This window comes from Mytilus edulis, chromosome 4 (assembly GCF_963676685.1).
Source record: "Mytilus edulis chromosome 4, xbMytEdul2.2, whole genome shotgun sequence".
Taxonomy (NCBI): Eukaryota; Metazoa; Mollusca; class Bivalvia; order Mytilida; family Mytilidae; genus Mytilus; species Mytilus edulis.
The window spans coordinates 17,334,669-17,362,422 of NC_092347.1; the positions used below are offsets into that span (position 1 = coordinate 17,334,669).

At 31.5% G+C, this 27,754-nt stretch overlaps 2 protein-coding genes across 2 annotated transcripts in view; one reads left to right on the forward strand and one right to left on the reverse strand.

Annotated features, from left to right (window-relative positions):
* LOC139521744 (coiled-coil domain-containing protein 172-like) overlaps positions 1–27,754 on the forward strand; it is a 388,671-nt gene that overhangs the window by 277,747 nt on the left and 83,170 nt on the right. The gene's annotated exons all lie outside the window — the stretch shown is intronic.
* Positions 4,619–27,754, reverse strand: part of LOC139521734 (dynein axonemal assembly factor 9-like) — a 65,505-nt gene continuing 42,369 nt past the window's right edge. The window contains exons 18-39 of the mRNA XM_071315299.1: positions 25,635–25,679; positions 23,027–23,184; positions 22,438–22,508; positions 21,632–21,776; positions 19,243–19,346; positions 18,561–18,707; positions 17,960–18,039; positions 16,143–16,232; positions 14,984–15,122; positions 14,377–14,465; positions 13,148–13,300; positions 12,311–12,387; positions 11,831–11,879; positions 11,072–11,153; positions 10,381–10,469; positions 9,898–9,984; positions 8,312–8,418; positions 7,847–7,921; positions 7,299–7,477; positions 6,502–6,567; positions 5,917–6,010; positions 4,619–5,081 (exon numbers count right to left, since the gene is read on the reverse strand). Of these exons, the coding sequence (XP_071171400.1) occupies positions 4,972–5,081; positions 5,917–6,010; positions 6,502–6,567; positions 7,299–7,477; positions 7,847–7,921; positions 8,312–8,418; positions 9,898–9,984; positions 10,381–10,469; positions 11,072–11,153; positions 11,831–11,879; positions 12,311–12,387; positions 13,148–13,300; positions 14,377–14,465; positions 14,984–15,122; positions 16,143–16,232; positions 17,960–18,039; positions 18,561–18,707; positions 19,243–19,346; positions 21,632–21,776; positions 22,438–22,508; positions 23,027–23,184; positions 25,635–25,679 (2,236 nt within the window). The 3' untranslated portion in view covers positions 4,619–4,971. The remainder of the gene's footprint in view (positions 5,082–5,916; positions 6,011–6,501; positions 6,568–7,298; positions 7,478–7,846; positions 7,922–8,311; positions 8,419–9,897; positions 9,985–10,380; positions 10,470–11,071; positions 11,154–11,830; positions 11,880–12,310; positions 12,388–13,147; positions 13,301–14,376; positions 14,466–14,983; positions 15,123–16,142; positions 16,233–17,959; positions 18,040–18,560; positions 18,708–19,242; positions 19,347–21,631; positions 21,777–22,437; positions 22,509–23,026; positions 23,185–25,634; positions 25,680–27,754) is intronic.

Genomic DNA, 27,754 nt, shown 5'->3' on the forward strand with positions numbered 1-27,754 from the left:
ACTTTGGACCAAAAAACAGGGGATCTTTTGTTTATAGTAATAAGAAACAGATAAAATGGCAAGAATTTAGCATTTACCAATTAACCACAAAATTAAAGTCAGTGTTTGATGGATTTGCAAGTTGGAAATGTATACCTGACAATCATTCCTTCACCAAATCTAGATGACCTATTGGTCATAGTATCATAGATCTATATGATCTGAGCCATGAAAAAAAACTTAACCTTGATCACTGATCTACCTAATGAGGTCTAGCTCAGGTAAACTTTGTCTGACAGACATGTAGATCATGCAAGGATCCCATATACCAAATATAGTTATCATATTACTTATAGTAAGTGAATATTTTTTTCATGAAAAAAAACTACATTTCTTCAAGCAGTCGCTGAACCATGAAAATAAGGTCATAGACAAAAGACATGACAGACACTAACATTATGACATATGGCATCTGCATACAAGGTATGAAGCATCAAGGTCTTCTACCTTGTGAGAGATAAAGCTTTATACCAATATTCTATGCCACTGAAGCCGCCATTTCTGGATAGTGATTCCTTTGTCTCTCATTCTGCAACTTTAGTCACAGGCATGACAAAAACTATTGAAACAATTGTAAAAAAGTAAAGAAAATTAAAATCCTATGGACATGCAAATCTGGTTATATATAACTTCTAGAAGCTGTAAGAATTGAAAGTGTGACAGACAAATCAATATACCCGACATTTGAAGAGATGGGCTTACTAAGGCATAGGTAGTGTTTCAGTGTCATCCAAATATTTTTGTTCAGTAGCTGTCTTTTTATAAAGTGGTTTACACTACTTTCTTGACTTTTTTATCTTCAGAGCCAAGAATCCAAGCCGGTGCATGTTAAATACTGTTGACAGTAGTCAAGAGCTTTTTTTCTTGTGACAAGTGAATTAGGTAATCGTCAGTGTTTCTGTCCTAGGATCCTTGTCTGAAGGTATTTTTTTTCTTGTGACAAGTGAATTAGGTAATCTTCAGTGTTTCTGTCCTAGGATCCCCGTCTGAAGGTATTAGGTAATCGTCAGTGTTTCTGTCCTAGGATCCTTGTCTGAAGGAATTTTTTTTTAATTACAATGTATCCTCATAATTATTGCATGAAAACTCAATAATTTTTACAGTAATGAGTATTGCAGAAGAGGTCTTGTTTTTGGTTTTGTCTTTTGGTGAATTTAATCAGATTGCTTGTTGTGGTTTGCTTCAAGTCCTAGCACATCTGCAAGTTATCATGCTAGTGATGCAGTACATTAACTTCTTACACCACCTGGCCAACAGGACACCAATATTAGAAGGTTACGACTTACAGTAAAAACACAACAACCGAAAAATACTACAAATGTAAAGGAAGAAAACTCCTTTTAAAGGGTCATAACTCTTACAAATCACTGGTATGTTATTGTCATAAATGTCAGCTTTTTATGAGGCCATTCAAAACAAAGGCAAATTTAACAGGTGAATTTTATTCACAGAAAATGGTGTATAATAATACAATAATGAAAGCAGTTAACCAACATGTAACTCTTAACAGTAAATATATCTTCAACATAAATTCCATACTATATCTCAAAATAAATTTCAACTGAAAATAATAAATAGTATAAAAATACAGCACTTTGTTAAGTTTTAATACTTTTGGTGTACAGCACTTTTTCATATAAACATTCTTGTTTCAAAAGAAAGTATTACATTTCACTATTCTGTTCATGCATACAATTCTAAATCAATCAAAGGAGTAGGTCCGGTAAGGACTCATTTTGGCCTCAAATTTCAGTTTCATCTGACGAAAGATTTTGACCACTTTTTAAAGACTTAAGTGTCTATTTCACTTGATTTAATTAGTATAAGTGAAAGATTTTAACTGATTTAGTCATTAAAAACGATCCGATTCAAGCTCAAATATGAAAAATCTCTCAAATATGCCAAAAAACGTCACTTTTCAGATGGTTTTTCTCAAAAATGAAAGTGGCCGCATCCGTGTTCATCCACACCCTTTATATATGTTATGTATTATCATAAAATACAACTTACATTTCAATATTAAGGATGAACACGAATGCGGCCACTTTCGTTTAACAAGGAAACCGTCTAAAATTTAACTAAAATGATAGAATTTTGAAGATTTCAGTAATTTAGCATGACTTAATGGTGCTACAACCCGATATATGTGCATTGTATTGTCAAAAACAGCCCATATTTATGTAGCAGAAGCATTCAACTGTCCAATAAATAACTAAATGTTTACATTTAAATAATTTTGTAAAACTGTTATATTTTGGGGCCAAAAAGGGGTCTTACCGGACCTACTCCTTTATTTATTTCAAAATATAAACAGGACTACTTTGTTTTTCTAGGTGATGTTTAAATCAATTTCTGCACTAATTACAATATTCAATAAGCAAATAAGATTTTTGGAATAAAAAATAAGATTCATTTCATCTTTTAGTATGAGTCCATATTATAATTTTTTCTGGTCCTTTTTGGAATTATTGCTAATACAGAACATCATCTGCAATTTGCAAGTCCTCAGATTTTTATTTTAATAAAGTTTAATGGAAACAAAATTGCTTTAAAGTAATCGTGCATAAGAAAACATTTAACAAAAATTAACAACAGCTCTAGCTCCTTAGATAAAATAGGTTTTACAAAAAGCACCCATAAATTGGAATGGAAATGAAAGTACTGTAATTCTCTCCACAAAAGAGTTTAGTCGGAGATCTTCCATCTTAATATTTGATAAGCTGAAACCTCTATTTGTGGTTGTATTGGGTTGTGGGATTACAACTCATTTGACTTATACCCAAATATATTTTTTTCAATACATATAACACATCAATAATGTAGCAAATTTCTGTCTTTTAGTTTTTCAAATATTCATTATAGTTGGAAATTATGAGTGCTAAACAAATATATAAGACATATATTTCCCTAACTATCATAGTCAGTTAATAACCTATCACCACAACTTGATTTGAATTATACATTATATTTTATATAAATAATTTCGTTTCACACTTGTAAAAACTATAGATAACTTATACAAATGTAATAAATAAGAAATTGAATATTAACAATACTGAAGGAGACACCTATTTTTTGTCTATACCTGTAATTATTTGGTTGAATGCCCATCAAACATCTTTATCTTCCTGGTGTTTTAGATACTGTGGATTCATTTATTTTCGTTGGTACCAATATTTCGTGGATTGCAGAAAACTTGCCTGTTCTTGGATACTTAATTTCATGGTTTTGCTGAGGTCTGCACACAAGCCTTTAGACAATTTTTCATTCTTTGAACATTTAATTTGGTGGTTTACCTGTACCCACTAAATCCACAAAAATTGGTATCCAACAAATAATAGTGAAACCACAGTAGAATAAGTGTGATGTCTTTCTAGTTTAGTAGTATTGCATGTAAATAATCAACACAAGTTATATCTTCCAAAAAATATTTAGCCAAACAAACATAAGAAAAATCAGCACAATACTGCAAAGATGAAGTACAAGCAATACAAACAAAAATATGCATATACATATAGAGAGACACCTATGTGGAAAAAAAATACATTGGTGATATCTTTTGTGTTGTAAATCAAGAGATAAAGAGTTTTATCTCTGGAATATTTTATTTAAAACAAGAATGTGTCCAAAGTACACGGATGCCCAACTTGCACTATCATTTTCCATGTTCACTGGACCGTGAAATTGGGTAAAAAATCTAATTTGGCATTAAAATTAGAAAGATTATACCATATGGAACATGTGTACTAAGTTTCAAGTTTTCAGTTTAAAGGCAGAAAAAGAGTCAAAAGATACTTCTTAGCAAGCCTATATTATAAGTTAAAGAAAGACAGGCAACACCATGGTCAAAATATAAAAGTGAAAAAAGTAATACAACAGATATAAACCTAAGCTGCTGTTTTTCTCCTTTCTTTCATATTATTTTTTTAATATGGGGAAGTCCCAAAAAATACTAAGATAAAAAAAAATAATGCAGAAATTGAAGAACAGCATCAGGTACATGTACTTCAGATTTTCTGTGAGATTCATTTATAATTCAGTTTAAGGATGTCTGCTGCTCTAATTTAAAATAACAAGGATTTCATGTGGTTGCTTAAAATGAAAACAACTTTGATATTTAAACAAAATAAAGTAATAAAATCATTAGTCTCGTGTGTAGTTTTCAAAATACGAGACATTTAGAAAATGGCGGGAAAAGGGTTTTCTTCAGACTTTACTATTTGTTAACATTGGAATTGTTTTTTACCCTTTAAACCAAGAAAAAATAACAAGGATTTCATGCCGCCGGATCACTAAATCTGAAATGATCTATTGAACAGATTTATGAAGACAAAAGTGGGATGTCGTGTAAAAAAAAATTTAATACATTTGGATGGATAAAACCTGAGAAAATCGAAAATATGACAAGAATTCAAAAACATGACCAGCAGACATCCTTAAACTGGATGAGAGGTGGCTGTAGATAAAGCTAAGAGAAACAAGGAGTATGTCTGCTCAGTAGCTGGGGGACGGGGTGTATAATGATTATTAATGTATAAATGAAAGGAATCAAATAAATTATGGACGGAATGTTTTGTTAAAGTCTAATTTGTGATTCAAATTTCAACCCTTCTTTGAGTTAACAAACAAATTATTCCTTGTTTAACTTTTTCTCAGAACAATTACATGTAACTATTACCTGTGAATACCCTGGAATGTAAAATATATTAGAGATGTAAAATTTCAACAGACTTTAGTAAGACTTGTGACTTTTATCAAAATCCTCAAGCTAATTTTTCTGCAAATAGTTTCATATCATACGGCTATCATATTTAAATCAAATGTAAGATTTCACAAAATTGATAGTAAATGGTTCTGACTTTGGTATGCGATTGTCATCATCCAAAAATCATATATTATGCAACTGTCACATGGTCATCTCTAGCAGTGTTGTCATGAAAACAGATCAACAAACATTCTGGCCTCCATGTCAGCTTTAGCATTAAATTTCTCCACTTCTTTGTTTTTGTTGTTAATATATTGCTGTATGAAATCCTCCAAGCCTAAAATATATATTTAAGAACATATTAAAGAGCAAGCTCACATATCCCACACCCAATTTTACTTGAATTTATGATGAGAGTCTGTTATATGAACACAATGAAGTTTTTACTATAAGTATCACATAACTCAACATTATCAATGATCCATGTAAATGAGGTCAAGGACAGACAGACTAACAATCAGACCATACACCAAATAATGTGTCTTACATGACTTACAACCAATCTTAGATCTAAGTTTTTTTGTGCAATCAACTCCTGGCCTTTTTAAACAAGAATGTGTTCATAGTACACGGATGCCCCATCCGCACTATAATTTTCCATGTTCAATGGACCGTGAAAATGGGGGAAATTTCTGATTTGGCTTTAAAATTAGAAAGATCATATCATTAGGAACATGTGTACTAAGTTTCAAGTTGATTGTACTTCAACTTAATCAAAAACTACCTCGACCAAAAACTTTAACCTGAAGCGGGACAAACGAACGGACCCACAGACCAGAAAACATAATGCCAATAAATGGGGCATAAAAAAACTTGGCATTAACAAATAAACCATAATAATGATGTCATGGTCAGATGAACCCTGCCAGACAACATGCACCCCATTCAATTTTTCCATTTACCAAATATAGTTGATCTATTTCTAAGTATTTAAGGAACAGACAAAAGCATGAAGACAAAACATTGACTAATGAACCATGAAAATGATTCCAAATTCCAGAAGATTCATTATAAGAATGTTATTTAATTCTTTAAATAAGTGATTTTTTTTTGCTCCTGTGAAAAATAAAATCCAGAATATTTTGTAATTAAAAAAATCGTAATGATCTTACAAGGATGAATTTCCTGTTTCTCTCCATCAAAGCTGACAAACCGTGTACCATTGTAAAACCACCCTTCTGGTAATGGATCTAGATGATGCTGGGACTGAAAGAAATAGAAAAGAGACATGTTAGAAGGTCAAGGATTGAGGTATTTAAAACATATTTATTATATATATTGTGCATACTGTGGATTCATTTATTTTTGTGTGTACCAATTTTCGTGGATAAAGGAAATCTTATCATGTTTGTGGATATTTTTTGTTTTTGTTTTGCCACATTTTGAGTCTTGAATCTGTAACCAGCTAGGAGTGACTTTGTTGTTGATTTGAAATTTCCAAGTATGTCTTAAACATAACTGAGGAAATGAACATTTAGTGCATCAAATGTTACTGTTTGATGTAATTATATATATTTTATATGTAAACTTTTTTTAAGTAATATTAATATTAATTCAACTTAGGATCTACTTTAGGAGAAAATGTATATGTCTCAATGAAAGTCCTTATACAGTGTGCAATATTTTTAATCAAGAAACTAAGTTAATAAGTAAACAGTTTTCTATAAATTTCAGTAAATAATTTGCACAAGGCTTACATGAATTTTCTTTATTTCTTCTTTCTTTAAATCTTTTTTCTCTATCAACTTTTTCTTCTGTGGTATCTAAAAAGTGAAAAATACAAATTTGTAAACCAGATTTCAATCAAACTAAATACCAAAGAAATTGATTTGGTAATGGCAAGTATCAGTAATACAAAGCCTAAATAAGTATTGCAACATATACAAGCAGAAAATAAATATGGTTCTTGCTACTGCTGATTGAAGAAAGGAATCTGATAATTTATTTCAATGGAATATTTCTACTATCTTTGTTATATTTGAAAAGCTACATTAGTATATCTGATCAAACCTAACATGACATTTTTTTGCAGTTGTAGTCAAAATTTCCAAACCTTTATTTCAGTCCACCACATTTGTAGAACCTGGCGTGTTGGTATAATGCTTAATTTGCACAGAAAATAATCTGTTCAAATAACACCCTTTCAGAGTACTGGTTTATGGTTTTTCAAAAAGTTTACATAAGAGAAATCATAAGCATTTCATTTTTAGAAATTAAGACTATGAAGGCAATGACATATCTAATCACACTCTTCACAAAGTTTTATATCCCTTGGAAAACTGTCATAGTTCTGTCCATGAACTATTTTGATGGAACCCAATCTTTTTTTTTTCTTTAATTCAAGTAATACCTGTTTATCACATGTTCTAAGCCAGTCTTTCCCTATTCTATGTAATACCTGTTTAGCACATGTTCTTAGCCAGTCTTTCCCTATTTTTTGTTATACCTGTTTAGCACATGTTCTAAGCCATTCTTTCCCTATTTTATGTAATACCTGTTTAGCACATGCTCTAAGCCAGTCTTTGAGGACTTTCTCTTGTAGATTACATCCTGTAAATGACATGAAGAATTGATGATGTCCATCACCATTCTGTAACCCTACATGTCCATTAGAGACAATAGATAGGGAATCAGTTAATGTAGCATACTTTACTTCGGTTGTCTGTGAAGAGTCTACAAAATAATACAAAGTAAAATTTAATTTATTATATAAGCATTTATTGGTGATCTGTTGATTTATCTATTTTCATGGGTACCAATTTTCATAGATTGGCGAAAAATTGCCTTTTCATGGATATGTGATTTCATGGTTTTGGCAATGTCTGCATACAACCTGATAGATAATTTGTAATTCGTTGAAAAACTAAATCGTGGCTCACCTGTATCAACCAACACCATGATAATTGATATTCAATGAATAATAATGAATTCTAGTACTGTAAATTTAGAAATTATTGCAATGTTTTTATTATTGCGAAGTTATATGTTTAAACATAGTTCAATTTTTGCATGGGTTCAGTTATTTAGTACTTTATATCTTACCACCAAACTGGACCTGACCATCCACAAAGTAAACATTGCCTTCAAAGGGATATGGTTTAAATGAAGACTTTAACTCTATAATAAAGAAATGTATGATAGCAATATTTGTAAGTATGTCTATGTGTAATGTACACAAAAAGATTGATTCTTCTGAACAATATCTTTTATTGTAATATAAATAGAAAATTGAAATAAGGCTGCAGTGGTTTAAAGGATGTCTACCAAAAATATTTCTTCACCACAAAGTTTTTAAGTTCTGATCTAAACACAACCATTCACTTTTTTCATATTTTTGAATGTTATCTGCTTTTCAATGAAAAAAAATCATAATATTTGAGATTGAAGGAAAAGTCAATGAGACTGCAATCTAGCAACACATCAAAATGAGATGTAGGGAACAATTTCTATATAAGATAATAAACAAACAATGCAGACAAGTGACTGAAAATAATAGGCAAGATTTACCTCTTAATTTGTTGATAAGCAGCTGTCTTTCTAAGGGTCTTTTAAATTTCAGAACACACTTTTGTAGGATTACTGATGGTGGGTAGTTCTTCTGAAGTCCTAAAGACCTACAAATTAAAGGCACAATATAATATAGGTTTTATATGTTTATAATGATAGCAAAAACTAACAGTGTCAGATTAAGATCAAATTCTGTTTTGATTAATTTAGGACAAACTGTTTAACCTTTTTCAACTTTGGACCAATATAGAATAAACATTCTTACTGATTACCTTCAGGATTAACACCTTTAACATTGTTTTCTGCATTTACCGAGGTATCCAAATTATTTTTGCAAAGAATTCAGCTTAAGCTAAAGTTAGGGGTCGTCTTAAACTTGCAGTGAGGTCAGAGTTTGTTAACTGCGAGTTGAGATATTACTGGGACTTTGAGATGAAAAACAGCAATAAAAGCACTGTTCTTTACTTTTTGTATGTTTGTTTGTTGTGCCTTTACAGTTAGTGATTTTGTGTCATGAATGGATACACTATATCCTTTGATTTTCTATTATTAGTTTAACATGATTATAGGTCTAGCTGTGAAATCAAGCACACATGATAATAGGCATCACTGAATACAATTCAAAACAAGAATGTGTCCCCAGTACACTGATGCCCCATCAGCACTATCATTTTCTATGTTCAGTGGACAGTGAAAATGGGGGAAAATCTCTAATTTGGCATTAGAATTAGAAAGATCATATCTTAGGGAACATGTGTACTAAGTTTCAAGTTGATTGAACTAAACTTTATCAAAAACTACCTCGACCAAAAACTTTAACCTGAAGCGGGACGAACAGACAGACAGACAAACCAGAAAACATAAGGCCCATTAATGGGGCATAATAAAAATAAGGAGATGTGGTATGATTGACAATGAAACAACTATCAATGAAGACCAAAAGACAAAGATAATGAAATCTGAAAAGTTGTCATTTCCCTTCAAAAGCCTGTTCTCATGGTAGGAAAACTTATTGCAGACACTTAATTAAGGATAGACAATTTTAGGACAGAAAGAAGTGATATAAGTTTAGCTGAATTCTATCATGTAGTAATGATTGTTTAATATTTTTGTTACAATCAATTCACTGATGAGTAAAGAAGCAAATGGAAAACAACTAAATGAATAGATTCGAGAATAAAAAGGATACAGCAATTAATTTGTACTTCATAATAATTGTATAAGGAGTTACTGATCAAGTTTGATGGGCAATATTGTTGAACAACCTCTGGGTCATAATGTGAATTGGCCTTGTAGTTATAAACCTTCTGCTTTGACCAAACTATTCAGTCTTTGTATACTTTAGTTTGCTGTAACAAAATGGTATTTAATTTATACACATGCTCATCACCACAAAACACAAACCAAGTTAGAATTCATGTGGCATCACTTTTACTGTTCTTGAGTTATGTCCATTTATAATGTTATGTACAAGCAGAGGCATCATCTGTGTCAATGGATACATTCTCCATATATTGTATTACAATCTTTATAATCTGCTGGACACATAAAAATATCAAGATATGACTTAAGACTAAATATCTTACCATCCTGGATACAACAGGTGTCGTGCTCTGACCTTTGACTTTTCCATAAAGGCTGTTTCTGATAACACAGCATCTATATCCATACTCCTGGAAATAAAATGACATTCATGATAGATTTAATTTAAAGAATTGTAGTTCAATAAAGAAATGAATCTGATCAAATTGATTTTAAAAATAATCATTGAAGTTATTTAATTTTAGTGCTGACCTTTGTCACTCTAATAACATAAGGCATCAACTGACAAGATACTGTCCTTGTATGTTGTCTATAAACTTTACTTATCAAATTTTTAGTATATTTATCATAGTTATCAAGATATTTGGTTAATAACTAAAAAAAAAAAATTCTATAGCACACCGCAGGAGCAATGATGCTCATAAATTATTGTGGACAACAAACCAGAGAGATGGACAAGCTGAATCTTTGTTTTTGGGCCCTTTTCATATGATTAGAAAATCAATATAAAATTTCAGAATATATACCTTGTTATCTCCCCTTTGTCTGCTAAAAAGAAGGATACATCTGAGTTTACAGATCTGATCAATTTCTGTAGGTCATCTAATGCTGAATTCTGTAAAAGATAACAATTACATACAAAGATCAAACACAGTGTTACAATAGAAATTGTCAGAATTGAAATAAAAAAATTCTATTTTCTTGTCTGGGCCTTTATAGCTGACCATACATATTTTTTTTCGTTGTTGAAGGCCTTACGGTTGCCTATTACTGCTTACTTCCACTTAATTTGAACTCTGTTGGATAGTTGTCTCATTAGCAATCATACCATACTTCCTTATTTTTATATATACTGTAAATTCACTAATTATTGCGTGCATTTATTATTGCGATTTTGTCATTTTAGACTAAAATGCAATTTCATTTTTACGATATTGAGAAAAGTCCTGTTTAATTCATATAAACAATATTTCAAAATGCGAGTTTTAACTATTGCGATTATAGCCCTGTCGCATGTTTTGCAATAATAAAAACTTCGCAATAATTTCTGAATTTACAGTAGACAAAAATATATAACATAATAAATCAATGTATGGAACACTCAAACCCCAATTACAATTTTCAGATATTGGTCTACAGATTCTAAATACAAGTGAATCTAATTCGTCACTTTACAGCTTTCATTTCCTTAATTTTGTATTTACAAATAATACTCACATTTATTGATGTTGATGAGGTAAATAAGATGGAGTTGACCCAACCTTGAGCACATTGATTTAACAACACTGGGAATGTCATTCTGTAAAATATAGGATAAATAATAATAATATATTACAATAAAATTATTTTCATTTCCCATTTTGTCCAAGGTTATGGTTGTCCTTCTGAATTGTTTAACATCTCACCCCTTATTTTATTGATTTTGTATTTACATTGTGTCATAGGTCAATTTATTCGTTCAGTGTATGCTCACTTGTTTTTGTTAATACGTCTTTCATTGAGATAAGCCATTTCAATTGATATTTTACAATGTGTCTTTCTATGTTGTGATGTTACACTATTGTTTCAGAAAAGGGTCAAGGTTGGTACCTATTGAATCGTTTAAACCAGCTGCATTTGTTTGCACCTGTGCCGTTGTTCAGTGGTTGTTGTTTGTTGATGCGGTTCTTAAGTGTTTCTCGTTTCTTATTTTTCAATATAGATTATTAGACCGTTGGTTTTTCTGTTTAAATGGTTCTACACTAGTCATTTTTGATGACCTTTAAAGCTTGCTGTTCTGTGTGAGCAAAGGCTCTGTGTTGAGGAACTTACTTTGACCTATGACCTCACAAAATTTTAGACCCAAACATGCAAAAGTACTTTTCTAAAATATGGAAACATGATGATTGTTAATTCCAATCATACAACTGCTTAAATTCAGACACTTTTAAAATTCAATTAATTAATGTTTTACCAACTTTATATGCTGATTCTTACCTATGATTTATGAAGGAATGCATTGGATCTAAACAAACAGTGACAGCACCTGTAATAGTAAAAGTTTATAATTATTTAACATTAAAATATGAATAAAGCGTGATGCAGTTTTTTCTATAATCTTTCATCAATCCTTTTGTTTGCTTTTCAATTTACATGAAATGAGTGACAATTTCTATTTCATACCTTGTTACATAAATGGATAGATTTTTAACTATTTTCTTTTATTTCTTTTTATAAGATTTATTACAAAACAAACAAAACCCAATTTTTGAAATAGCAATAGCTACACTAAGTTCTTTTGTACATGTGTTTATCTATTTCGTGACACTGATAGTTGATTAGAAATCAGTAATAATAATTATAACAGGAATCATCCTTATCAGACACATCTTCAAATAGACTGTTCTTATGTAAATTAAAATATAAGCTCATTAAATCAGTGAGCCCAGTTAAAAAAAACCCATTGGTTATACATACCAATGCTAAGTTTCTGTCTGACTTGTAAATCAGGATGATTTTTAATGGCAAGAATAACATCATATACATCCATTGACCTAAAATGAGAAAAACAGGCAACTAAATTTTTGAATCTGAACTTACTCTGCTAATCAAAACAAGTATACAAATTGCATTTGCTAATCAACTTATTATATTCTTTGTCACATCCATTTGAAGAATGTATCATTAAAGCAGGTTCGCTACTCAGTTTCAAAATAACAAGCTTTTCATAACACTAGTATATATTGATAGGGGATTATTAAAGGGACCAAAAGAGCTAAAAAAAATAAAGGTCAAAGTGCTTGTTTTCGAGATATTAGTCATTGAAATTTTGGCGGGAAAATGCTCTCTCTTGATTTTAAGTTTAAAGGCTCAAAAACTATTAAAAAATAACAAGGGTTTTATAAGACTTTTACAGATGGCTTATAATTATACATGTAAAAGATTTATATAAAAAAAATGTTTTTTAAGGCATTTAAATGGATAAAACCAGAGGATTCCCAAAATCTGACAAAAATTCCAAAAATTTTGTGAAGCAAACTTCCTTAGCTAATAATGTACTGCTTTATCCTGCTTTTCACAATACCTAAATCCCTATTTTACAATTTTACAAAAAGAATGTACCGATTTAGTTTGGTTCAAAGGAGTTTGTTTTAATTATCAATCTCACACCGACTATAACAATAGTCAAAACTTTTAAGAGTATCAAATGTTAATGATTACTTTTTTTTGCTATAATACTGCCAGAAGAACTTGATATCATTAATACTCCTTACAGTGAGTAGTTCCTTACTTCCTATAAATCTGCTAGCTTACCCTGGTGTTACTAAGAGAACTCTAGATTTATGTTTTGGATCTGTCATGGATGACCTGTTTCTATGTGTTAATGACAGACTTTTCAGTGATTGGTTAAGCTGCTGAGGTATGAATGGTGTGGCCTGTGATAAATCTTGCTGCAAAACTGTCATACTACAATAAAATCACATAAAATAATTGCAATGCCATACTTGCCAACTTTTCAAAATCTCCTTTGGGTTTTTTATGAATAAGAGGACCTAATGCATACCTATACATGTCTTTAGTGTACTTAATTAGAATATCTGAGGGTTTGAATGAGTAAACATGTGTTCTAATGTATTTTTCCTCTCCTCTGAATGCTTTTTGTGAAGTATTTAGTCTCAATAATTAAGTTTTATAATGGATAGGTCAACACCTCTCATGGGAATATCCTTCATAAAGCTGGAAAATTGGCAGGTCTGAAGTGCTACTAGATGAATGCAACTACTGTATTAAGATCATTTACAAAATAATTAAACAGAATAGAGGTATTTTGAGGTACTGCACCATAAGTTTCTTTTTGCATTAATCACAAGTTCAATCAGCTAGCATGTATTTCTTTACTTTTAACTAAAAGACTGTTCTAGTTTGAATGCAAAGGAGTAGGTCCGGTAAGGACCGATTTTGGCCTCAAATTTCAGGTTTATCTTACGAAAGATTTTGACCACTTTTTAAATACTTAAGTGTCTATTTTATTTAAATCAATTAATTTATGTGAAAGATTTTAACTGATTTAGTCATTAAAAATAACCCGACTGAAGCTCAAATATGAAAAATCTACCAAATATGCTGAAAAATTGCACTTTTCAGATGATTTTAGTCAAAAATGAAAGTGGCCGCATCCGTGTTCATCCTCAACCTTTATATATGTTATGTATTATCATAAAATACAACTTACATTTCAATATTAAGGATGAACACGAATGCTGCCACTTTCGTTTCACACGAAAACTGTCTAAAATTTAACTAAAATGCTAGAATTGTGAAGATTTCAGTAATTTAGCATGACTTAATGGTGCTAGTACCCGATATATGTGCATTGTATTGTCAAAAACAGCCCATATTTATGTAGGAGAAGCATTCAACTGTCCAGTAAATAATTAAAAGTTTACATTTTAAAAATTTTGTAAAACTGCTATATTTTGGGGCCAAAAAGGGGTCTTACTGGACCTACTCCTTTAGAAAAGACTTTTTGTGCAGATATTTACCTGAATCTATCTTTGGTGATTTTGACTAGAGTATTACAAAGATTTTCTTTATGACTTCCATCAATGCCAGCTATAATGTTAATGATGATCTGAAATATAAAAGATAAAATTTTGTTGATCCTTTATTTTCAAGAATAAGGTATATTTTTTTCTAAAACTTCAGCATGTTTTATTACCAGTAATATTGATCACACGTTTATAGCATCTGTATATTTGTTCGGGATTTCAGAAACAATCATAAACTTAATCTATGATTTTCAGCTTATCTTTAGAGAAATACATTGACAATTATCTAGGTCAAATTAAAACAATTTCCCCCTAATACAGTGATTGTTTTCATTCTTTATTAGAAATGTCCAGGTAAGTTACTTATCTTATACATTATTATGTATAGAACATGTGTTGAATGCATTTTCATGAGATTGAATTTTGTTCTTTACATTCTCGATACACAAATAAGGAGATGTGGTATGATTGCTAATTAAATAGCTACCAGCAAGAGTTCAAATGATGAGGATATATGCAACAATAGAGTTGTTTCCCTTTAACCAACAGAGTTATGTTTGTTAATTAGGAAGTTAGTCATTTTTTATCTGTAAATATCAACCTGATCTGTTTCTGATGATAGCACTTCAAATGTCCCACTAGACTCTGCTAATTCAGCCTCCCTATTTACTACCAGTGACAAATATTTCTCTTCAAATGGCACATTCCCTGCACTTCCAGCAGAGAAATGGTACAGAAATCTGAAGAAGAATAAACATGCATACCTCACTTTGTTGCTATCTCCATGCTAAACCATTATGAAACATTATACACTATTTAAACAGTGTTATGTGTTACCTAGGGTTCAATACTGTACTCCTTTTAAAAAAAAATTTGTAAGGGTTCCGCAGAACCCAGTGTCTCGCCTACTTTTGCTGTAAATTGCAGGCTCAACAAAATTGAGGAAAAAAATCAATAAAAATATTCCTCTTGATACTATCTTATGATTGTAAGAAGCTTCTGTCCAAGTTTGGTAAAAAATTAGGATAGTTAATGAATCTTATAAATGTTTTGAAAACTTTAACTGCAGACTGAATGTAATGTTTCCCCGCAGAAAAACTAAGTCCATTTAAAAGTAAAATACGGAAAAAATGGATTTATTTTTTTTACAAAATTTACTTCTGGATACTATCTTATGATCATAAACAAGCTTCTGTCCAAGTTGGGTACTTACCAATGATAGTTTAAGAAAGTTATTAAAACTTTAAAAACTTTAACCACAGAGTGAATATAATGTTTCCCCGCAGAAAAAAACTAAGTCATTTTATAAGTAAAATACGGAAAAAATGGAATTTTATTTTTACAAAATTTACATCTGGATACTATCTTATGATCATAAACAAGCTTCTGTCCAAGTTTGGTAGAAATCCAGTATAGTTTAAGAAAGTTATTAAAATTTCAAAAACTTTAACCACAGAGTGAATATTTGTGGATGCCGCCGCCCCCGACGGAATGTAGGATCGCTTAGTCTCGTTTTTTCAACTAAAGTCGAAGGCTCGACAAAAAAAGTTTCCAATATCAACAACAGAATTTTTTTTTATTGCTAAATGATTATTCCCATTAAAGTGCAAATAATCTTTTAAAGTGCTGTTTAAATGTTAAGCCAGTGAATATCAGGTATAGTTGACCCACATGTCATTGTGACAATTTCAAGCTGACCAATCTTAAGCTCTATTTATTTTATCTGTCAGTAAATAAAACATATAGAATAAGTGTGAAACCTGTCAATATTCTGTAGTGATGCTGTTGCCTTTCTAAATCCTGTCACTGTTTTTGTTGTATTGCTGTAGATATTCTGTAATACTTCATGTCTACAAAAATTATCATAAAAACATATAAGCACAGAAATAGATTTAAAGATTACACTTATTTTGGTCTAGTAAGAACAGGAATCGAAGTAATCTCAATATGTATCAGATTTGTTAACCCTTTCAACGCTATACACGGCATATGCCGTGATGACATACGCCGTCCACCACTGCTATTCGCGGCATATGCCGCGATGACAACGGATTTTTCATAAGGACTCTTAAACCATTCGGTTTTCATTCGGGTCCTCTCTAATTTTTCCTTGTATGAATCTAGGATATGCAAGGTCTCATTTGCGCTTGAAATCCCGGCAATTTTTATTGTAAAATCATGCAGTAGAAGGAAAATTGAAGGAAAATAAAAACAAATATTTTGACAAATGCAAATGGCGGAAATCGGAAACGAAGCTGTAAATATGGAAATATTTCAGCATTTCTATTGCGAAACTGACGACGAGGATTAGTTAAAAGGTTTCTTGTTACCTCAATGTGTTTATTACATTCAATTCGTGTGGGAAATATGATTTGATCGATCATTACGAGACGTAGAAAAAGGGGGGAAAACGGAGGTTGACTGAAAAAATTTGAGGACGGAGTCACTGATTTGTGCCATGATTACATAATACGTTTTGTATGGTGCAATACGCTACGGAATCAAGCAATTGGTGTCTTCTTTATTATATGGCAGATAAAAAAACAAAATAGATGAAGACTATAAGTAGTTTTTATTCAAAATTCAACACAAATGTAATAAATTACACCTTTTACCTGTTAATTACCTGAAAATGCAGGTAACCTGATAAAAATTTTACTGAAATAACTGCCTAATATTACAGTTCATACTCTCCTGAGCATTTTTCATGCAATAACCTTTTCTGTATCTCTTATAATAAAAAAGATACAGCAGTCTGAAAAGGAATATACTGTTCTAATGAATGAACACAAAAAAAATGCAGCAGCAGCAGCCATTTTTCTATATTTTTGTGTAGCGTTGAAAGGGTTAACATTTTTATTGTAAGATATATAGTGTATGAAAAATTTTGATTTCTGAAAATATTCAAGAATTATATCTGTGTTTGTCATATGTGCAGTTTCTGGATTTGCTATACATATTGAAGTTATGTTAGATTTTAAATCATGTGGAGAAGACTCAAAAGGATAAAATCTAGTTTAAAGCAACAAGTTTTCTAATATACCGGAATCCTAATTTTTCCATAAAAGCACATGGAACTGCTTTCTCAAACAGAAGAAATTTAGCACTCCATAAATCAACTTATCCCTAGAAAAATATTTAAGTGACCAGTCATGTCTCCATTATTTTATAAGTATCAAATAACAAGAATGTGTCCCCAGTACATGGATGCCCCACTCGCACTATCATTTTCTATGTTCAGTGGATCGTAAAATTGGGATCAAAACTCTTATTCTGAAAAAAATTAGAAAGATCATATCATAAGGAACATGTGTACTAAGTTTTAAGTTGAATGGACTTCAACTTCATCAAAAACTACCTTGACCAAAAACTTTAACCTGAAGCGGGACGAACGGACGAACAAACAGACAGACGAACGAACGGACGTACAGACCAGAAAACATAATGCCCCTCTACTATCGTAGGTGGGGCATAAAAATTCAGAATTTAGTTTTACATTTTCAAGGTTTTAGTCAACTTAAAATATCTTATTGGATAAATTTGAAAAATTCAAGGAAGGTAAAATGACTCAACTTACATTTGAGTAAAGCAGTCTGGTAGTTCCTGTATCTTTATGACACCTGGTAACTCAGATTCTTTCCTCCATTCTGGTAATACCTGAAAGGAAAATTTTCTTTTATTATGCTATATTGTCTCCTTGATTTTTACCTTAGACTCATAGTTTCCATAAGCTAGTAATGTTTCAAGATTTATAATATGTCTAATTAATGATACATGTCCTTTTAAAAAAATCTTCACTACGTTACAGATGCTGAGACAATTATTGTCTACAAACACAAAACATAGCTGATGTGTTGATAAATTGTTCTTCAGGGAGACAATCTAAAAGATGAATTCTTCAGCTGTTTCAAAAAAAGTTTAAACAAAAATGCCAGTTTTCTACAATTCAGGCTGATTTCATTTGCTAGCCTGCCATAACCTGACATATAAATAACAGTGATATTTCATTTTATTACAGTTCCCTACCTTTTATGTACTGAGATATGTTTTTGTTTCCGTAATACAACCTGATCTCAGAGACTTTTATAACCCCACACTAAAGGGCCAAATACTTAACTGCACTGAAAAGGGCTTTTCAATAAAATAAGAAAATTCACCTACATATATCTAGTACTTACCACGGAATACATGTGTTTATATGCTTTAGACTTTGGATTGAAGGACACTAATATCAGGTTGTCATTGGAAACTAAGTAAGAAGGTAATGTTGACTTCATGGTAATCTTGATCTCTATCAGTAATATGGCAACTGATCTGGAATTGTCCTGAAAAATAAACAACATTTCTCTAATAAACATAATTTCAAATCATGCTATAAATAATAGATAAATGCCCATGAGGGTGTTAGCCAAATTGGGTGTATCTTATAAACCCCATTATATTATGGTTAATCCAAAACGTTTTCTATGATTTAGAAGCAGTGATTCTTCCAAGATTTTGACCATATGTAATCGAAAAGCACAATAAATTACATTTATGTTTGAAGAAAGTTTGACATAAATTTCAAAAATATCAACTTATATTTCAATATATCTGAATCTCACAATTAAAATTGTAAGTATCAGAAATTAATAATAATGGCTTTAAAATTGAGAATGGAAATTTCGGTGCCTAGGGCCGAAACATGTTGATCAATAAATTTCTGCAGCAGTACCTAAAGTGTTGTTGTTATAAGACTCTTTACAAATTATAAGTTGGTACATTAACTACACAGAATTTGTATACCAAAAACTTTAGCACTGAAGATAGACTGCTTGGACCAAAGAAACAAAATGTAAACAACTGGTTAATAATACTTACATCATCAAAGAACTGTAGAGATTTGATAATACTGTTATCTAATAGAACTGCACCAGTTTGTGGACAAAATAATGCTATCTTATGTTGATACATAAATAGACTGGCTGAAAAAATAAGTTTTTTTTCATTTTTTTTTCAGTTTAAGGTAGATTGTGTGTCTTTTTCTGAGCATCCCTTCTGGGAATGTTGCATTTTATCTTTTTTTTTTATTTTCTACCAAGTATCATTCAATACAAACAATAACATATAGTACTTGAAATTTAACTATCAAATTAATGAGTGCATTAAAATTTTCAGGAAAAATTTATCTGTTTAAGGCAGATATCAAAGACTTATATATTTAGACTATTAAAGTGTCAATTTTTGTTTATCCTACAAATATTTAGCTCAATGGAACCTGCTTTAAAAGGTGGCTAACAAAGCTAGAAATTAAATTACAAATCATATTCTTAAAGCAAAATATCAACTGCAAAGATCCAATAAAAAATACTGTTCTCTTTTCTTTTCAACAAATAAAATTGATGTCTGTAAAATTTGGTTAAGAGACCTTTCCCAAATGCTATACAATTTTTCGTTTTAAAAACAATCCACTACAGGTATATTATTAACAAGAAGTAATTGTAACAGGATGCTGTTACGAAGTCTCCCAAACAAAGCTCCGATAACTCCCCATTTATATGGTCCCATGTTCATTTGATTTGATTTTTTGTCCCATACAAGAATATATATGGCTTACGAGTAGGGATCGCCACCATTTACAAGTTTTCAAACAGGAGGGGGTGGTGGTGACCCCAAGGGACTTTACCTACATTTCATTTGATTTGTTTTATTGTCCCCTACAAGAAAATATATGGTTTAGGGGTGGGGATCTGGACCGTTTACAAGATAATAGTACATACTCAAATTGAACGGGGTGGGGGTGACCCCCAGGAACTTCCATCTAATTTGATGTGATTCGTTTTATTGTCCCATACAAGAATATATATGGTTTAGGTGTGGGGATCTGGACCGTTTTCAAACAAGAGGGGTTGGGGTGACCCCCTAGGGACTTCCCTTTTATTTCATTTGATTTGTTTTATTGTCCCCTACAAGAATATATATGGTTTAGGGGTGGGGATCTGGACCGTTTACAAGTTTTCAAACAAGAGGGGGTGGGGTGACCCCCTAGGGACTTCCCATTTATTTCATTTGATTTGTTTTATTGTCCCCTACAAGAATATATATGGTTTAGGGGTGGGGATCTGGACTGTTTACAAGGATAATAGGACATTCTCAAATTGAACGGGGTGGGGGTGACCCCCAGGAACTTCCATCTAATTACATGTGATTTGTTTCATTGTCCCATACAAGAATATATATGGTTTAGGGGTGGGGATCTGGACCGTTTACAAGTTTTCAAACAAGAGGGGGTGGGGTGACCCCCTAGGGACTTCTCTTTTATTTCATTTGATTTGTTTTATTGTCCCCTACAAGAATATATATGGTTTAGGGGTGGGGATCTGGACCGTTTACAAGTTTTCCAACAAGAGGGGGTGGGGTGACCCCCTAGGGACTTCCCTTTTATTTCATTTGATTTGTTTTATTGTCCCCTACAAGAATATATATGGTTTAGGGGTGGGGATCTGGACCGTTTACAAGATAATAGCACATTCTCAAATTGAAGGGGGTGGGGATGACCCCCCAGGGCATCCCCCTATATTTCATGTGATTTATTTTATTGTCCTATAATCATTTCTGAAGACTGCATGTATCTATCACTTATAGTTTTCAAGTTATATTCATTTAAAAAATTTTGAAAATAAAACCCCATAGGGTTCTATAGTAAAACCCTCCCTGCTTTCTACCCTCCAAAACACCCCTTAATAGACCCCAATGCACAAACGAAAGATTGATGGCTCACCTAGACATATTAGTCTACCATTTTATGAAATCCTAAGTCAATCTGACAAGCGGTTTTGGAGAAACGCTGCAGACAAGTTCATTTTTTAAAGCGGCGGAAGAAGAAGAGGAAGAGGAAGAATAATAAAAATAATAAGAACTGACCAAAAACAATAAGTCTCCAAACTTTGTTTGGGAGACTTAATTAATCAATTAAGTGATAGATTTCTCTTAGAAGAAATTTAAAGGTCTGAGTGAATAAACTATACAGAGAACAATACCTGTTGTATTTGTTAGATGGGACAATAGAACTGCCAAAAGTTTAAATGGACAGGTAACTATCAGGTGAATCTATGGAAAGGTTTAATTGGGTTCACAATAAATTTGTGGCTTCCCTGTGCCCTAAAAATGTATGAAAATTGATATCCAATGAATAATAATGAATCCACACACAGTACTTATCTGGTTTCAAATACATGTGTAATATCTAATATTGTTTCTACTTTTTTACCTTCTAATGGCGGCTGACAGATGTTTCTATGACTACCAATGTGAACAGATTCTCCAGATATCAGAACTGGTCCATATACATCATTCTTTATATTTTTTAAATTTTCCTCTAATATGGTTACTTGATCTTTGCCTTTATCCCTTACCTATAGAAATGACATTAATTTGTATTGAGATTATTAGCAATTGTTATATTCTTATCTATTTTTCAAGGAATAAATATGAATTTGGTATTCTGTTTCAATATTAATATTTTTTGTCTTCATATGGTTCAATAATACAAGTGGATCTATTCTGTATTCAGATAATGTAACATAACTGAAAAGAGTAGGTTCAGTAAGACCCCATTTTGGCCCAAAAATATAGCAGTTTGCGGCCACTTTCATTTTTGACCAAAACCATCTGAAAAGTGACGTTTTTTGGCATATTTGCTAGATTTTTCATATTTAAGCTTGAATCGGAGCGTTTTTAATGACTAAATCAGTTAAAAACTTTCACCAAAACTAATCAAATCAACTGAAATAGACACTTAAGTGTTTAAAAAGTGTTCAAAATTTTTCGTCAGATGAACCTGAAATTTGAGGCCAAAATTGGCCCTTACCGGACCTACTCCTTTGATATTTTTCTCAATACTGATTAAAAAGTAAGAAACAAGTAAACATAACTGCAATTTAGTTACATAATTTGTACTTCTAGGTCAAGTGTGATTTTTCAGTTTTTTGGTACATGCAGAGCAAGCCTTCTATATAGGTATGAGCTTAGCACTTCTATTCCAAGCCCTATATTTATGATGTGTTTTGTACTTACTGACCAGGCTAGGTATTTTGGTATTTGTCCGGTTAGATTTAATACTTCATAATCTCTTGCAATGGTTCCATCTAAAATACACAGAAATATGATTTTAAATTACCAAGTAAACCATACAAAAATATATATGGATTAACTAGATATTCATAGTCAAACCAAACTCAAAAAAAGACTGTTTTTCAAAATTTTAAATGAATTAAATGCTTGCAAACATTAAATGAAACCTAAAACAAGATTGAATTAAAGTTCATTTTACTTGGAAATATCATATCACACTGTATTCAGCCAACATTTTTTTATTTTTATTTGGATGGGTATGGGAATAAAAGAAGTATATTAACACATTGTCAATGATATTTGTTCTGCCTTACAGAAGTTCCACTGGAAACTTTATAATAAACAATGTCATATTATATGTTCCTATTGGAACAAATATTTTATAACATTTATAACTTTCAGAAAATATACTGTTATATTTATTCCAATGGAAACTATATTCCAGAACAAGTTGTCCATTTGGAACTTGTATTATGAAGGAACTTCTATTTCATGACACCATATATATATATATATATATACATATTCTTACCCTCCTTTTGAACCTGTATGACAGAGTCTATGAACACATCCGAGTACACTAAAGAACCTAATATTTTAGCTGGATTTCTATAACTAGGAATATCTGTCAGACTGATACTAGCTGTCTTTACTCTCAACACGTGTTCTCCATCTGGCAAGGGACATGATCTGTAATATATAAACAGCCATTACATATTTATCTAATTTAAACATAGAACAATCATACAATTTCATCTTGGAATCAAATAAAGTAGATTAAATCTTCAACATTGAAGTGTGAAACTTAAAATACTAAACATATTACTGAAATCAGTAGACAACATTTCTTGCATTTTAGATTAACTCCCGATCCCTGGTGCTCGAGAAGAAATAGGTGCACCACTTGTAACACCAATCGCTTTATCCATGTTTAAACCTGTCAAAGTCTGTGATTATATAATTTCAATACTTCATAAACTATTGCAATGGTTACAGTGTACATCTGTTGGCATATGGGAAGTCTTAGTTTGTCTTAATTAAGAACTCACTGAGTTCATAGCTCTAGAAATCATTTAAAGATCTTTAATTTGGATTAACTCCATCAAAGTTACATGATAAAGATAATTCTAAATGTATTTACTTAATTTAGCTTCTTACTGCTGAACTTCAGTAAGTGCCTAATAAATATGTGAAATGACCAGACAGTTTTACTAAACAAGAGGCTCTCAAGAGCCTGAATCGCTCACCTGAATTTTTTTGGTTTAATCTCTCATCAATGATTATTTTGGCTTTTCAATTTATTTAAATGTTCTTTGAATCGTCCTATTTTCTTCAAAAGCAAAAAAAAATCATTTTCTCCTATGTTCTATTTTAGCCATAGGAGCTATGTTTCTTGACATACAAGGAAATGAAATATAAAATTTATACTAGATACTCTGAAACTCTGAAACTCATTTAGCCTAAGTTTGGCTTAAATTGATACAGCAGTTTCATAAGAGAAGATTTTTTAAAGTAAGTCAACATGATGAACAAATTGTGAAAAAAGTCTTTAAAGGGCAATAACTCCTAAAGAGGTCAATTGACAATTTTGGTCAAATTGACTTATTTGTAGATCTTACTTTGCTGATCATATTTGCTGTTTACAGTTTATCTTTATCTATAATAATATTCAAGATAATGACCAAAAACTGCAAAATTTCCTTAAAATTTAACAATTAAGTGGCAGCAACCCAACAATTGGATGTTTGATTCATCTGAAAATTTCAGGGCTGATAGATATTGACCTAATAAACATTTTTACTCCATGTCAGATTTGCTCTTAATGCTTTCGTTTTTGAGATATAAGCCAAAAACTGCATTTGACCCCTATGTTCTATATTAAGTAACGGCGGCCATGTTTTTTGACGGATCAAAAATCAAAGCACACACTTTGTGCAGGATAATCTAAGGAACAACCATGCTAAGTTTTAACCAAATCCATTCAGTAGTTTCAGAGGAGAAGATTTTTTAAAGTTAGCAAATATGATGAACAAATTGTGAAAAATTGTCATTAAAGGACAATAACCCCTTAAGGGGTCAATTGACAATTTTGGTCATATTAACTTATTTGTAGATCTTACTTTGCTGATCTTTTTTGCTGTTTACAGTTTATCTTTATCTATAATAATAATCAAGATAATGACCAAAAACTGCAAAATTTCCTTAAAATTACCAATTAAGTGGCAGCAACCCAACAATGGTTTGTTTGATTCATCTGAAAATTTCAGGGCTGATAGATCTTGACCTAATGAACATTTTTACTCCATGTCAGATTTGCACTAAATGCTTTCGTTTTTGAGATATAAGCCAAAAACTGCATTTGACCCCTATGTTCTATTTTAAGTAACGGCGGCCATGTTTTTTGACGGATCAAAAATCAAAGCACACACTTTGTGCAGGATAATCTAAGGAACAATCATGCTAAGTTTTAACCAAATCCATTCAGTAGTTTCAGAGGAGAAGATTTTTTAAAGTTAGCAAATATGATGAACAAATTGTGAAAAATTGTCATTAAAGGACAATAACCCCTTAAGGGGTCAATTGACAATTTTGGTCATATTAACTTATTTGTAGATCTTACTTTGCTGATCTTTTTTGCTGTTTACAGTTTATCTTTATCTATAATAATATTCAAGATAATGACCAAAAACTGCAAAATTTCCTTAAAATTACCAATTAAGTGGCAGCAACCCAACAATGGTTTGTTTGATTCATCTGAAAATTTCAGGGCTGATAGATCTTGACCTAATGAACATTTTTACCCCATGTCAGATTTGCTCTAAATGCTTTCGTTTTTGAGATATAAGCCAAAAACTGCATTTGACCCCTATGTTCTATTTTAAGTAACGGCGGCCATGTTTTTTGACGGATCAAAAATCGAAGCGCACATTTTGTGCAGGATATACTAAGGAACAATCATGTTAAGTTTCATTCAAATCCATTCAGTAGTTTTAGAGGAGAAGATGTTTGAAAAATTGTTAACGACGACAGACGACGACGACGACGTCGACGACGACGACGACGACGGACGCCAAGTGATGAGAAAAGCTCACATGGCCTTTTAGGCCAGGTGAGCTAATAAAAACCTTAATTTTACTTACTGTCCAGAATTATCATGAGCTTCTAACGTAAATACAATATTAGACCTAAAAAGAAAACAAGAGGCTCTCAAGAGCCTGAATCGCTCACCTGAATTTTTTTGGTTTAATCTCTCATCAATGATTATTTTGGCTTTTCAATTTATTTAAATGTTCTTTGAATCGTCCTATTTTCTTCAAAAGCAAAAAAAAATCATTTTCTCCTATGTTCTATTTTAGCCATAGGAGCTATGTTTCTTGACATACAAGGAAATGAAATATAAAATTTATACTAGATACTCTGAAACTCTGAAACTCATTTAGCCTAAGTTTGGCTTAAATTGATACAGCAGTTTCATAAGAGAAGATTTTTTAAAGTAAGTCAACATGATGAACAAATTGTGAAAAAAGTCTTTAAAGGGCAATAACTCCTAAAGAGGTCAATTGACAATTTTGGTCAAATTGACTTATTTGTAGATCTTACTTTGCTGATCATATTTGCTGTTTACAGTTTATCTTTATCTATAATAATATTCAAGATAATGACCAAAAACTGCAAAATTTCCTTAAAATTTAACAATTAAGTGGCAGCAACCCAACAATTGGATGTTTGATTCATCTGAAAATTTCAGGGCTGATAGATATTGACCTAATAAACATTTTTACTCCATGTCAGATTTGCTCTTAATGCTTTCGTTTTTGAGATATAAGCCAAAAACTGCATTTGACCCCTATGTTCTATATTAAGTAACGGCGGCCATGTTTTTTGACGGATCAAAAATCAAAGCACACACTTTGTGCAGGATAATCTAAGGAACAACCATGCTAAGTTTTAACCAAATCCATTCAGTAGTTTCAGAGGAGAAGATTTTTTAAAGTTAGCAAATATGATGAACAAATTGTGAAAAATTGTCATTAAAGGACAATAACCCCTTAAGGGGTCAATTGACAATTTTGGTCATATTAACTTATTTGTAGATCTTACTTTGCTGATCTTTTTTGCTGTTTACAGTTTATCTTTATCTATAATAATAATCAAGATAATGACCAAAAACTGCAAAATTTCCTTAAAATTACCAATTAAGTGGCAGCAACCCAACAATGGTTTGTTTGATTCATCTGAAAATTTCAGGGCTGATAGATCTTGACCTAATGAACATTTTTACTCCATGTCAGATTTGCACTAAATGCTTTCGTTTTTGAGATATAAGCCAAAAACTGCATTTGACCCCTATGTTCTATTTTAAGTAACGGCGGCCATGTTTTTTGACGGATCAAAAATCAAAGCACACACTTTGTGCAGGATAATCTAAGGAACAATCATGCTAAGTTTTAACCAAATCCATTCAGTAGTTTCAGAGGAGAAGATTTTTTAAAGTTAGCAAATATGATGAACAAATTGTGAAAAATTGTCATTAAAGGACAATAACCCCTTAAGGGGTCAATTGACAATTTTGGTCATATTAACTTATTTGTAGATCTTACTTTGCTGATCTTTTTTGCTGTTTACAGTTTATCTTTATCTATAATAATATTCAAGATAATGACCAAAAACTGCAAAATTTCCTTAAAATTACCAATTAAGTGGCAGCAACCCAACAATGGTTTGTTTGATTCATCTGAAAATTTCAGGGCTGATAGATCTTGACCTAATGAACATTTTTACCCCATGTCAGATTTGCTCTAAATGCTTTCGTTTTTGAGATATAAGCCAAAAACTGCATTTGACCCCTATGTTCTATTTTAAGTAACGGCGGCCATGTTTTTTGACGGATCAAAAATCGAAGCGCACATTTTGTGCAGGATATACTAAGGAACAATCATGTTAAGTTTCATTCAAATCCATTCAGTAGTTTTAGAGGAGAAGATGTTTGAAAAATTGTTAACGACGACAGACGACGACGACGACGTCGACGACGACGACGACGACGGACGCCAAGTGATGAGAAAAGCTCACATGGCCTTTTAGGCCAGGTGAGCTAAAAAATCACATGAAAACCATAATTCAAAGATGGCACTTTTATATATATGGCACCTTCTGATTCAATTAAAAATTTACTCTTATAGACAAATCACACATTTACTAAATGCTCATTTGTTTTCCAATTTAGCGTATAAAGGATAATTTTCAAACTGGAAACAAA